Here is a 14,146-nt window from a genome sequence, read left to right as displayed (position 1 = left end):
CTTATCTATGGTGATGGTCCCCAGGATTCCAAGGAGGGCCAATCCCAGCACTTGGGCAGGGTGGGGAAAATGAGAAGGAACGATGCCTCTTTTCCCTGGAGCTGTCCAGCTGGTGACATGAAAGCTTTAGAGCAGCTGGGGGCCATTCTCCTAAGCTTACAGGTGGGGGAAGCTATCCTGAGAAGAAAACCAAAGGAAGGCTCAAGCCTGTAATCCTAGCCACTAAGGAGGGTCACAGCCACTGAGGATCACAGTTTGAAGCCAGCCCAGGCAGGAAAGGCCATGAGATTCTTATCTCCAATGATCCACCAAAAACCTGGAAGTGGCGCTGTGGTTCAAAGTGACAGAGCACTAGGCTTGAGCAAAAGAGCTCAGGGACAGCACTCAGGTCCTGAGTTTAAGCCCCACAACCAGGGGGAAAAAATCCCCAACCAAACAACAACAACAGATCCCAGAGAGACAAAGAGATCTACATATTGCTAGGCCTGAGCTTTACATTCATGGTGACAAGGAAGTTTCTTTTGTAGCTGAAGCCAACTCATTCAAGATGGGAACTAGCCCTGGCAACTGGAAGGCTTTAACCAATCCAGGTTGCCTTGGCAACTGGAAGACTTTAACCAATCCGGGTTGCCTGGGTGCAAGTGACAGATGATGGCATCTCAGTTACCTTCTTGCTGTCCTCTGTGAGCCAGCACAGCCTCTGCTGGTAGCGCGCAAGGGCACTGTGGAGACATCGGAAAGACCAGTCAGAGTCAGCATCGCACCCAATGCAGCTAGGCACTGAAGGAAGGCATCATGGGATGTTTTTAATTTTTTTTATTTCTTTTGTACAGAGGAGTTCACATTTCATAAGTCAGGTAATGAGTACATTTCTTTTTCTTTTTTTTTTTTTTTTGCCATTCCTGGGCCTTGGACTCAGGGCCTGAGCACTGTCCTTGGCTTCTTTTTGCTCGAGGCTAGCATTCTGCTACTTGAGCTCAGTGCCACTTCTGGCTGTTTTCTATATATGTGGTGCTGGGGAGTCGAACCCAGGGCTTCATGTATGCGAGCCAAGCACTCTTGCCACTAGGCCATATTCCCAGCCCTGTTTTTAAATTTTTATTTATATAACTTTTCATTATGATCACTATTATATTTTTGTGTGTGCGCCAGTCCTGGAGCTTGAACTCAAGGCCGGGGCACTGTCCGTGAGCTATTTTGCTCAAAGCTGTCACTCTATCACGTGCACACGATCACAGCTCTACTTCCCACTTTGTGGTGGTCAATTAGAGAAAAGAGTCTCACAGATTTTCCAGCCCCAGGCTGACTTCAAGTGCGATCCTCAGACAGCAGCCTCCTGAGTAGCGGGGATTACAGGCATGAGCCCCAGCGCCTGGCTAGCTCCGTGTATTTGCCCTGGTCTCTGGGGAGTGGCTGGAAGGGACAGGCAGGCTGAGCAGCAGTAGGTCCTTAACGGACTAATAACCAAAAGATTACTTTCCAAACAAACAAACAAAATACCAGCCAGGGGAACTTGTTTTGTAGTACTAGAGATTGAAGTCAGGGCCTTTGCTTGCCAGGAAGGTGCTATACCACTTGAGCCAGGTCTCCAGTCCTGCCTGGGGACCTTCTTGAACTTCACTTCCAGCAAGGCCAACTATTGCAATGACTGCTGCAGTGATGGTGCGTGCTGGGGCCGCAAGGTCAGGGCTGGGTCATTGGGGTTTAGCTGACATGACGTCACTGAGGGCAGGAGGAATCCAGAGCCGCTGGGTATGACGTGGCAGGGTGGCAGTCACAGAATTTTAAGAGAGGCCCACTGTGTTGGAATTCAATGCTCCTATGTACTACCTTTCTCTTGGCTAGATTTTGGTTTTTTTTACTTTGTTATTATTATCCTTAAATAGCTGTGCAAAGGAGTTATAGTATCCCAAGGCCTTAAAAAGAAATTTAATGCCAGGTGTCCATGGCTCACATCTGTCATCCTGGCTACTCAGGAGGCTGAGATCTAAGGATCATGGCTTGAAGCCAGCTCAGGCAGGAAAGTTCAGGACTTCCATCTCCATTCGCCACCAGAAAGCTGGAAGTGAAGATGAGGCTCTAGTAGTAGAGCACTAGCCTCAAGGAAGAAAGCTAAAAGACAGTGTGTAGGCCTTGAGTTCAAACTGGCACATATGCTTGCACATACATACAGTTTGCTAGGCATGGTGGCACATGGCCATAATCCTATCACTAAGGAGGCTGAGGCAGAACAGTTCAAGATCAGCTTGGGCTACATAGTACAACCCTAAAAGAGGTGTGTGTGTGTGTGTGTGTGTGTGTGTGTGTGTGTGTACACATTATTATTATTACTATTTTTGACAGTCCTGGGTCTTGGGCCTGAGCACTGTCCCTGGCTTCTTTTTGCTCAAGGCTAGCACTCTACCACTTGAGCCACAGCGCCACTTCTGGCTTTTTCTGTTGTTGTGATACTGAGGAATCGAACCCAGGGTTTCATGTATGTGAGGCAAGCACTCTACCACTAGGCCATATTCCCAGCCCCACACATGATTTTTTTTTTGCCAGTCCTGGGGCTTGAACTCAGGGCCTGAGCACTGTCCCTGGCTTCTTTTTGCTCAAGGCTAGCACTCTGCCACTTGAGCCACAGCGCCACTTCTGGCTTTTTTCTATATATGTGGTGCTGAGGAATCGAATCCAGGACTTCATGTATACGAGGCAAACACTTTACCACTAGGCCATACTCCAGCCCCAAATGATTTTTTTTAATTAAAAAATTTAAGGACATAACACTCTGAGCCCCAGAATTTCATCACCTTCAACTTGAAGCTAATAATTGGACTCTATCTGAGCTAATTTGCCAAAAGTCCAATTTACTGAGAATCAATTTACCAAGAGATCTGAATGGCTGTGAAATGCTAGATTCACAATTAAAATCAACTCCAAGGTTATTCTTTAAAAGTTGTTTAATCTTCAAACCCAGAAAACTTGCAGTTCAAATTTACAGTTCAATGAGGTTTGGCAAATTTGGTGAATCAGTCTTTCTATGTTGATCTTTCAGTGACTATTGGTTAAACTACTGGCACTGTGCCTTTGGAAGCTGCCAAAGATGATGACGCATGCAGCCCATAGCCAGATTTCTGAGGCATTAATAAATAAATGTTGGTTATTAATTATTATCATAACCTTTCAGGAAGCCTCAGGCAAACAGTTAATTATGGACCACAGATTGCTACAGCTGAGACAGCAGCTTAAAGACAGCTTGCTTACTGATCTCTGAAGACACGCCTCTGTCTTATTTACATGCTACTTATATGCATATGTTTGCAAAGGTATGAACACAATGTCAGTTTGACATTGGAAGTAGTCATTCTTAGCCAGGTACCTGTGGTTCATGCCTGTAATCGTAGCTACTCAGGAGGCTGAGATCTAAGGATCCTAATCTGAAACTAGCCTGGGCACGAAAGCCCATGAAATTCTTATCTCCAGTTAACCATTCAAAAAGAAAGAAGATCCCCCAAACATGAAATGGAGCTTGGCTCAAGTGGAAGAATGTTAAACTTGAGTGAAAAAATTCAGGGATAGTTCAGAGGCCTTGAGTTCAAATCCCAGTACCAGCACCAAAAAAAAAAAAAAAAAAAGTCACTGTAGAGCCATTAAAAATCAAAGTGTTTTGTTGTTGTTGTTGTTGTTGTTTGGTTTTTTGGCCAGTCCTGGGCCTTGGACTCAGGGCCTGAGCACCATCCCTGGCTTCTTCCCGCTCAAGGCTAGCACTCTGCCACCTGAGCCACAGCGCCCCTTCTGGCCGTTTTCCATATATGTGGTGCTGGGGAATCGAACCGAGAGCTTCATGTGTAGGAGGCAAGCACTCTTGCCACTAGGCCATACTCCCAGCCCTAAAAATCAAAGTGAGTGAGTGTCTGAGTTCAAACCCAGTGCTGTCAAAAAAGAAAGGAAGAACAAAAATAATTACCAAACGAAGGTGTAGCTTTTCAGTGTTCATCCAAAAGGACTGTGGACATGTGTACATACTCATGCGTGCACACATACATGTATGTATGCATACATACATAAATACATGTATGTGTCAGTGCTGGGGCTTGAACTCAGGCAGGGCCTGGGTTAGCACAGCTCCACTTCTGGGGGTTTCTTCTTGTTGTTAATTGGAGATAAGTCTCATAAGAGAGCCACTGCTCAGGCTGGTTTCAAATCTCAGTTCTTAGATCTCAGCTTGCTGAGTAGCTAGGATTACAGGCATGAGCCTCTGGCACCCGGTGGTCTCAATAGGGCTGTAATTTTGTTTTTGTTTTTTAGCTGCATATTTATTTATTTTTGGTGTGTGTGTGGGTACTGGGTATCGAACCCAGGATGTTGCACCTTTGTCACTGAGCCACGACCCAACCCAAGGCTGTGGCTTTTACAAAAGGGCATAAGGGGGCTGGGAATATGGCCTAGTGGTAGAGTGCTTGCCTCATATACATGAAGCCCTGGGTTCAATTCCTCAGCACCACATATATATATATATAGAAAAAGCCGGAAGTGGCGCTGTGGCTCAAGTGGTGGAGTGTTAGCCTTGAGCAAAAAGGAGCCAGGGGCAGTGCTCAGGCCCTGAGTTCAAGTCCCAGGACGGCCCCCCCCCCGCAAAAAAAGGGCATAAGGCACTGATGTAAGGTAAGGGCAGACTGGGGCCAGCGGGCGGTGGCAGGGTATTGAGAGGTACTTACTCTGAAAGCCTGGACTCGAAGTGGCAGATGGTCTGGGGGGAGAAGCTCATCTTCTCTGTGACCCTGCCCCCCTCCTCCCTGAAAACACAAGGCTGCGTGAGTGGGGGTCACGGGTGGGGGTCCCCTGCAGCCCCCGGCAGAGGACAGCGCGCAGCTCACAGCATGGCGGTGCCCTGTCCTATCAGGTCGGCCAGCGTGAGCTTCTCGAGCTTTAAGTTGTGAGTCGAAAGCCAGTCTTCCGAATCTGGTGCAGCTGACGCCTGGGTCCCCCGCAGCCTCTGCGGATGGAAGTCAGTAAGGTGGGAGAGAGCAGAGGGGGAACACAGCCCTCAGTTTCCCTCACATGTGTCAAGGGTTGTGTGCTGACCCAGTCCCCAACATCAGTGTAAAAGCCGGGCATCGGTGCCTCACACCCGTCATCCTAGCCCCAAGAAGGTTGAATTCTGAGGATCATGGCTCAAAGTCAGCCTGGGCAGGAAAGACAGTGAGAGTTTTATCTCCAATTAAACAACAAAAAGCCAGATGTGGGGCTGTGCCTCACTGGTAGAGTGCCAGCCTTGAGCAAAAAAGCCAAGCAAGAGCACAAGGCCCTGAGTTCAAGCCCCTGTACACACACACACACACACACACACACACACACGGCCAGAACTCCAAACAGGACTGGCTGGGATTTGGCCAATGACTTAGCTTCTCCTCTGTGTGTGCGTGGGCAAGTGTGTGTGTGTGTGTGTGTGTGTGTGTGTGTGTGTGTGGAGGGGGTGCTCTAGAGGAAGACAGTCCCAGCCATCAAGGAGCCTGTGTGTGAAATGCAGTTGGCATAATGTAATCATACACACACTGATATATAGATACATACAGATACATGTACAGAGACACAGACACACACTGATGTATATATACAGATATAAACACACACAGATATACACAGACATGTACAGACACACAGATACACACAGACATACGCAGATACATAGGCAGACACACAGGCAAACAGAGACACACAAATACACAGACACACCTACACATATACAGACATACACAGGTACAAAGGCAAACACAGAGGCATACATATACATACAGACACATAGACACACAAATACACACAGACACACACAGATACAGATACTTACAGACATATACAGACACATATAGATACACATACACAGATACACACACAGACATACTATGCACACACAGACATACACAGATACAAACACACATGGACAAAGGCAAAAGAGACTTACACAGAGACACACAAATATAAACACAAAGACACTCACAGAGACATACAGAGATACACACAAACACACCGACACATATGGGCAGACACACACAAACACACAGACACCCATAGAGACACCAGCACCCACAGCAGTTTCGGATGGTGCTGGGATAGGCCTGAGTCCTGCTTAGCCGGCAGGGTCAGCCTCCTCCTGGCATCTGCGTGGACTCCAGGGGAGCCCTCTTGGGCGCTGTGGCTCAAGTGGTAGAACACTAGCCTTGAGCAAAAGAAGCTCATGGACAGCACTCAGGCCCGGAGCTCGAGCCCCAGGACTAACAAGAAGAAGAAAGAGGAAGAGGAGGAGGAGGAAGAGGAGGAGGGGGAAAGAGGAGGAAGAGAAGGGAGAAGGAGGAGGAGGAGGAGCAGCAGCAAGAGGACATGAGCAGTGAGGCCAGGTGTGCACAGGGCTCTCTCTACCTCGTTTCAAGGCAGTGTCTTCCATCCCCACCTGCATGGGCATAGCGAAGCTGGGGTGTATGACACAGCCTTGCGCCATAGTCCTTTGTCCCCTACTCTGGTTTGGACACAATAGAAAGCCACCAGAATGTAAAGACAACGAAAACAGCATGCCGCTAGATCCATTAAAGAAGTTTTGTGCCCCGGTCCTTCTCTGCCCTCTGTTGCACAAGGAAATTAGAGTGTAAAGGTGGTGAAAACACACTCATCATGAGTGCAAGCACTGATACAGCACTTACTTTGTGTCAAGTACTCTCCATATAGTAACTTTTAAAGTCCTATAGAGTAGAACTCCATCCTCCTGCTGAGAGCAGAGACATCGAAAAGTGAAGTGACTTGCCCCAGGCCACACAGCTGACCACCATATCCCAACAGGATATGGCCTTTTCATCTGGCACCAAGCTGCCCGCTACCCATGGAAGGACTGAGAAGGGATTCCATGCTAATAATGACTGTCCTGACCTTCAATCAGAGCTCCAGTCCTTGTACCTCAGCCAACACTGCAGTGCAGCATTTAGACACTAGATGTCGCTCTTCTCCCCATGCAGATCGACCCCAGGTAGCTCACTGCCTGGGAGGCTCACCTGCCTTCCATCTCCTCCGCCTTTTACTAGGGGAGGGGCCCAGTGCCTGGCATAGCTTTTCCCCTCAAAGCTGTGGCCCCAGCACTCAACCCATATCTTCACTTCCAGGCTCTCCACCTAGCCTGCCTTTGAAAGCAGTCCTCAGCCCTCAGCCTCCTGAGTAGCTAGGATTACAAGTGTGAGCCACTGGAGCCTGGCTTTTGAACTTTTGAGCCACCAGTTTCCAACTCAAATGAGGGCCGGTGGTTCAACGCCAACTTGGGCAGATAATTGTGCAAGGTTTTAACCCCAATTAGCCAGCAAAAAGCTGGAATTGGGAGCTGTTGCTCCAGTGGTAGAGATACAACCTTGAGAAAAAAGCCCAGGGAGAGTACGTGACCCTGAATTCTAGCACCAAATCTTGTGCATGTGTATGTGTGTATACACACACGCACACACAGGGAACTTTAGAAGTATATGTTTTTAGACTTGAGACTTGGATTCAATGATCAGGATCTTCCCTTATTCTTAAATATTTAATGATGTGAACAAATTGGTTATAAAATTTCTATAAATATCATATTTTTCCCTTTCTGTGGGGTGTGTGCCTGTACTGGGGCTTGAACTCAGGACCTAGGTGCACTCAAAGCTAGTGCTCTACCATTTAAGTCATACTCCATTTCCAGCTGTTTTGTGGTTAATTAGAGATGAAAGTCTCACAAACTTTCCTCTCCAGGCTGGCTTTAAATTATGATTCTCAAATCTCAGCCTCCAAAGTAGGAAGGATTTCAGGAATGGGCCACTAGCACCTGGTTCTTTTCATTTTTTTTCTTCATTCATTTTTAAAAGCAAAGGATTAGAAATTAATATGTAATTCACCTTTGTTAGTCCCAGGATATTATGTGAAGAAAATAAATACCCAGGTTTACCCTGCATTTCCTAGCTATGGTTTGTAAGCATCACTAGTTGGTTAAAGTGTTCTGGTTTATACCAGTAAGTCCTGTGTCTGGTTAACGTGCGTAACCAGTAGAGCATCGTCTGTCCCTGGGCCTGGGCTGCGCATGCTCTTCTGCTTCAGTGGCTTCTCTGAGTCTCTCATGGTGTTTCTCTTCTCACTATAAAACACAAAGTGTTGAATCAACACCTCAGCTCCATGGCCAACTCTATCGCACCAGTGCCTCCTTTCTTCCCCTGCTTCCTCCAAGGACTCCAAACACATTTGTATTTCTATGTGCAGAATGAAAGAATTCCTGCAGAGTTCTCATAAGATGAGGACTCTGGGTTGACAAAACTTTTTTTTGTGTGTGTGTGTGTGTGTGTGTGCCAGTATTGGAGCTTGAACTGTGTCTTGTGCTGTCCCAAGGCTTTTTTGCTCAAGGCTGGTGCTCTATCACTTGAGCCGCAACTCCACTTCTGGCTTTTGGCTGGTTAATTGGAGATAAGTATATCCTTGATGCTTGGGCTGCCTTTGAACTGTGGTACTCAGATGTCAGCCTCCTAAGTAGCTAGGATTACATGTGTGAGCCACAGGCACCTGGCTTGCAAGGCATTCTGTTATATTGCTTGGCAGTTAATGGAAGCCTCCAAGTCGATATTGCAATAACCATTCACGTGCTCTCACTTCAAGGCAGCCATGTCCCGCTCAGCTCCCGAGAGCAGAATGCTGGAGCCTGCTTTCAACTGCAAAACCAGAGCTTACCTGTGAGCTTCCGGAAACAGATCATCTCCACCACAGAAGCCATGACTAGTTTGTGTCGCCATTATAAAAATACTCAACACTATTTTTCTACAAAAGCAAAAACAACACAGGAAAAGAGGGTAAGTGTGACATATTGGCCATAGTTTAGAGAACTAGTTAGCTCAACTTGCACGTGCGTGTGCCAATATAGGGGCTTGAACTCAGGGCCTGGGTATTGTCCCTTTTCTACTCAAGACTGGTACTCTACCACATGAGCCACGGCTCCACTGTGGCTTTTGGTTCATTGGAAATAAGAGTCTCACAAGGGGTTGGAGTCATGGCTTTGGTGGTAGAGCCTCAGCCAATGAGCAAAAGTGTCAGTTACCAAGTTTGAGTTCCAGTCTTAGACTAAAAATAAAGTCCCAGGTCTGGGAATGTGACTCAGTGGTAGAGTGCTTGCCTAGCACTCATGAAGCCCTGGGTTCGATTCCTCAGTACCACACAAACAGGAAAAGCTGGAAGTGGTGCTGTGACTCAAGTGCTAGCCTTGAGCAAAACGAAGCCAGGGATGGTGCTCAGGCCCTGAGTTCAAACCCCAGGACTGGCAAAAAAAAAAAAAAGGACTTATAGACTTTCCTGCTTTGAACCATGATCCTCAGATCTCAGCCTTCTGAGTAGCTAGGATTATAAAAGTAAGCCACCACACCTGGCATGTATGTGTTTATATTCATTAGTATGATTTTAAAAAATCAAGCCTCTTCCATTACACTATAAATTTCATGACAGCCTGACAATATTTTGAGGAGATAAAGTGGAGGGGGAGGGGAAAAAAGGGGGACTAAGTAACTACCTTGGTTTTTGAATTAGGACTGTTTCATAATTATGTATACGCCCCCCCACCCCCCACCAGGTTCTTTGTCCTAAAACTTGGCTGGGTGCTGGCAGCTCACGCCTATAATCCTAGCTACTCAAGAGGCTGAGATCTGAGGATTGCAGTTTGAAGCCAGACTAAGTAGGAAAGTCCATGAGACTCTTTATTTCCAATTACCCACCAAAATAGCCAGAAATGAAGGTGTGGCTCAAGTGCTAGAGCACCAGCCTTTAGCAAAACAAGAAAATTAAAAAGCTCAGGGATAGCCTGAAGGCCCTGAGTTCTAGCCTTAGGACTGGCACAACAAAACCCCCTAAAGCAGGCTGGGAATGTGGCTTAGTGGTAGAGTGCTTGCCTAACATCCATGAAACCCTGGGTTTAATTCCTCAGCACCACATATACAGAAAAAGCTGTTAGTGGTGCTATGATATGTCTCAAGTGGTGAGCAAAAGACAGCGCTCAGGCTCTGAATTCAAGCCCCAGGATTGGCAAAACAACAACAAAAAAAGGAACCCCGTAAAGCTTATTACCCCAAAAGACAGGGGAAGATGTTCCAAATCGCTATCTTTCTTTGTCTTCCCAAACCATATAATAAATCTTTTTTTTTTTTTTTTTGCCAGTCCCAGGGCTTGAACTCTGGGCCTGGGCGCTGTCCCTGAGCTCTTTTGCTCAAGGCTAGCACTCTACCACTTGAGCCACAGCACCACTTCCAGCTTTTCCTGTGTATGTGGTACTGAGGAATCGAACCCAGGGTTTCATGAGTGCTACGCAAGTACTCGGTCACTAAGCCACATTCCCAGCCTCTCTCTCTCTCTCTCTTTTTTTTTTTTTTGGGTCGGTTTGGGGGCTTGAACTCTGGGCCTGGGCACTGTCCTTGAGCTCTTTTGCTCAAGGCTAGTGCTGTATCACTTTGGGCCACAGCTCCACTTCCAGTTTTCAGGCGGTTCATTGGAGATAAGAGTCTCATGGATTTTCCTGCCTGGCTAGCTTTGGACCTGGACCTTGATCTCAGCCTCCTGAGTAGCTGGGATTACAGGTGTGAGCCACCAGTGCCTCACTAAATCTCCTTTATCTTCACCTTACCTCTTTCTTTGGCCCACAGGGGTGGATGAGGCCTGACACATGTCACTTCTAGAGTTGGGGCTTGGGGTCTAAGACTCCATTTTCAGGTGTAACTTAAACATGAGTGTGTTCTCATGAAATCATTAAATAGCTTGACGATGGTCCAGTAACTTGCTTTTCTCTTTGGGTTTTTAATCTTTTATTCAAAGGATGCTCTATTTTCTGACCTCCATCATGGCCCAGTTTCTTAATATTAGAAAGCAATTAAGAATCTTCAGTGAGGCTGGGAATGAGGCCTACTGGTAGAGTGCTTGTCTAGCATGCGTGAAGCCCTGGGTTCCATTCCTCAGCACCACGTACATAGAAAAAGCCGGAAGTGGTGCTGTGGCTCAAGTGGTAGAGTGCTAGCCTTGAGCAAAAGAAGCACAGGGACAGTTCCCAGGCCCTGAGTTCAAGCCCCAGGACTGGCAAGAAAAAAAAAAAAAAGAATCTTATGAATTCAGAGATCTCCACTGGGTTCCGATTTGGACGCTAAAGGAGTAGGATTTGAACTATCTATGATAACTAATTAAACAGCATGACATGCTACAGAGAGCTCCACCCCTGTGCATTTCCATCTACAGCGTGACATGGGCTAGGAGTAATGTGTACCCACTTCAGCTCCATCAAGAGGATCACACAAGATAAACTGAGACGGCGAGCCAGACACGGGGCCTCATATCTGTCATCCCAGCTACTTGGGAGGCTGAGGTCTAAGGGTCATGGTTCAAAGCCAGTCTGGGCAGCAGGGCAGACTCTTATCTCCAATGAACCACCAAAAAGCCAGAAGTGGAGGTATGGCTCAAGTGGTAGAATTCCAGCCTTGAACAAATAAGCTAAGGGACAGTACACAGACCCTGAGTTTAAGTCCCAGGACTGGCACACCACACACACACACACACACACACACACACACACACACACACACACACACACGGGAAGTAGAGGTATGGCTTAAGTAGTAGAGCACTAAACTGAGTAACTAAAGCATAGTGTCCATGCCCTGAGTTCAAATCTGCCTCTTGAAAACCCCACTTACCCCAAATAACTATTTTATACTGTTCTACTTTTTGTTTCCAGTCCTGGGGCTTGAACTCAGGGCCTGGGCGCTGAGTTCTTCTTTTGCTCAAGGTTAGCACTCTACCTCTTGAGCCATAGCACCACTTTCAGTGTTTTGTGTTTATGTGGTCCTGAAGAATTGAACCCAGGGCTTCATGCATGCTAGGCAAACACTCTACCACTAAGCCACATTCCCAGCCCTTACTGCTCTGCAGTTAAAATGATTCTTATTTCCAGGAATGTCCTCTGCCACTTTTGTCTGCCAAGAGAAATCGGTAGGGTTTTTGTTTGTTTGTCTGTTTTTGGTCCCTATACTGCATTTATTGCCTCTAAACCCCCGAACTGAAAATGCGGTGGTAGTTCTCCTTGTTATCCCACTCACTACTCTCTCATTTCTAGTTGACAGATGTGCCCCCAACCAGCTCTATTGATACTTCTTCTCGATTTTGGATCCCTGTACCTATACTACAAAGCTTGGCCTGTAAGTTGCTGATGCTTAAGACCTGAGGTTGCCTGCGTCTTTCTTAGTCTAGAGCTTACCGTCTGGGCCTCCCCAGCCTTTTCTTCCCTCTCTTCCCACCCGACAACCCCGTGGACCCACACCTTTACCTGCCTTGCATTTATTTCTCCATTTTTGAGAGAAGGGCCCTGGTGCCCAAGGGCCTTGCTTTCTCCTTCCTTGCTGCTAGCTCCTGCAGGCAACTTCCCCGTGAGGCTTTGCCTGTGGGACAGTGTTCGCTGGTCTCCGGGGTAACGACGGCCCCGCTGCAGCCAGGGGAAGGCTCACCCGGAGAGAAGGCACCGCCTCTCCGCAGCCCTCTGCCGTTCTCTGCCCTCACAGAGGTGGAGAGAAGGCCTTGGACGTGAGTGTGAGTGCGCACACGCCACTGCGCCAGCCCTAGGGCTTGGTCTCTGGGCCTGGGCACTGTCCCTGAGTTTTTTGTTTGTTTGTTTGTTTGTTTTTTGCTCAAGGCTAGCACTCTACCTTTTGAGCCACAGCTCTACTTCCAGCCTTTTCTGAGTAGTTTATTGGAGATAAGACTCTCCCATACTTTTCTTTCATGTGCTGGCTTTGAACCATGATCCTCAGATCTCAGCCTCCTGAGTAGCTAGGATGACAGGTGTGAGCCACTGGCGCCCAGCTCTTTTGCAACTTTCAGAAGTTCTCCATCAGGGGGCTGGGAATGTGGCTTAGTGGTAGTAGAGTGCTTGTGTAGTATGCATGAAACCCTGGGTTTGATTCCTCAGCACCACACACACAGAAAAAGGTGCTGTGGCTCAAGTGGTAGAGTGCTAACCTTATGCAAAAGAAGCTCAGGGGCAGTGCCCAAGCCCTGAGTTCAAGCCCCAGGGCTGACAGAAAGAAAAGATGTTCTGGATCAGCCAAGGACTAAAGGCTAGAGCAATAGAGCCCCTCTGTGGACTGCCTTCCTACCTGGGAAGCCCACTACAAGCTTGAGAGTTGATGATTGTGTTTTCTTCCACATTGCCCTAGCCACGTGCCCTAGAGAGCGTGCCAGTCCTACCTCCACCAGGTCGGGTCACCGAGAATCCCCACCACGCAGAAGCGAGGCCTGTGGCCTCCACATCAGATCATCTGCCACAGCGGCTCCAAGCACAGGCCCCATCAGAATCACCCAGGTGGTTTTGTAAGAAAGCATAGAATGTTCTCACCTGGAACTGTGGGGAAGTATAGGAACAGGAGCTGGAGGGTGGCTTGGAGTGATTGTGATGTCACCAGGCCGTGGTCCCAGCTGGGACCTCTTAACTCTTTCTTTGCAGGGGCCATTTGAGATGAACAAAGGCATCCAATATCAACCAGCTTGCATGTGGTCAAGGGTGCAACACTTGGTCTTTCTTTTCTTTTTTATTTGGCTGGTCCTGGGGCTTGAACACACAGACTGGATGCTGTCCCAGAGGTCTTTGGCTCAAGGCTAGCACTCTACCACATTGAGCTACTGTGCCACTTCTGGTTTTTGAGTGGTTAGTTGGAGATGAGTCTCACCAGGAATTTTCTGTCCTGGCTGGCTTTGAACAGAGATCCTCAGATCTCAGCCTCCTGAGTAGTTAGGATTATAGCAAGAGCCACCAGTGCTTGGTCAACACTTGGTTTTTCTTATTCGTGTGTGTGGGTGTGTGTGGGTGACACGCCCAAAAGAAAGAAAAATCCAACACTAGAAACTGTTATCACTTTTTTCTGTTTTGCTGGGGCCTTGGATTTCTTCAGCAGGCACTCTATTTGAACCACATCCTTTTTGCTTTAGTTCTTTTATTATTTTCCTTTTCCAAGTAGGGTCTTGTACTTTGGCCAGCCTCAAAGCACAATCCTCCCAAATCTGCCTTTCAAGTGGCTAGGGCTATGGATGTGGCCAGTACATCTGGCTCGTTACTGCTTTCTTCCGGGTGTATTTGTGCCAGATGGAGAAAACAGAGTCT

The 14,146-nt window shown here is 47.5% G+C and overlaps 1 protein-coding gene across 1 annotated transcript in view; it reads right to left on the bottom strand.

Moving 5' to 3' along the window:
- Nucleotides 1–10,674, bottom strand: part of Vwa3a (von Willebrand factor A domain containing 3A) — a 58,428-nt gene extending 47,754 nt beyond the window's left edge. Inside the window, exons 1-6 of the mRNA XM_048333066.1 lie at nt 10,634–10,674; nt 8,701–8,787; nt 7,993–8,116; nt 4,860–4,978; nt 4,701–4,778; nt 668–722 (exon numbers count right to left, since the gene is read on the bottom strand). Coding sequence (XP_048189023.1) covers nt 668–722; nt 4,701–4,778; nt 4,860–4,978; nt 7,993–8,116; nt 8,701–8,787; nt 10,634–10,674 — 504 coding nt within the window. The remainder of the gene's footprint in view (nt 1–667; nt 723–4,700; nt 4,779–4,859; nt 4,979–7,992; nt 8,117–8,700; nt 8,788–10,633) is intronic.
- Between the last annotated feature and the right edge of the window lie 3,472 nt (nt 10,675–14,146).

This window comes from Perognathus longimembris, chromosome 23, assembly GCF_023159225.1.
Source record: "Perognathus longimembris pacificus isolate PPM17 chromosome 23, ASM2315922v1, whole genome shotgun sequence".
NCBI lineage: Eukaryota > Metazoa > Chordata > Mammalia > Rodentia > Heteromyidae > Perognathus > Perognathus longimembris.
This window is presented reverse-complemented; position numbering and strand designations above follow the sequence as displayed.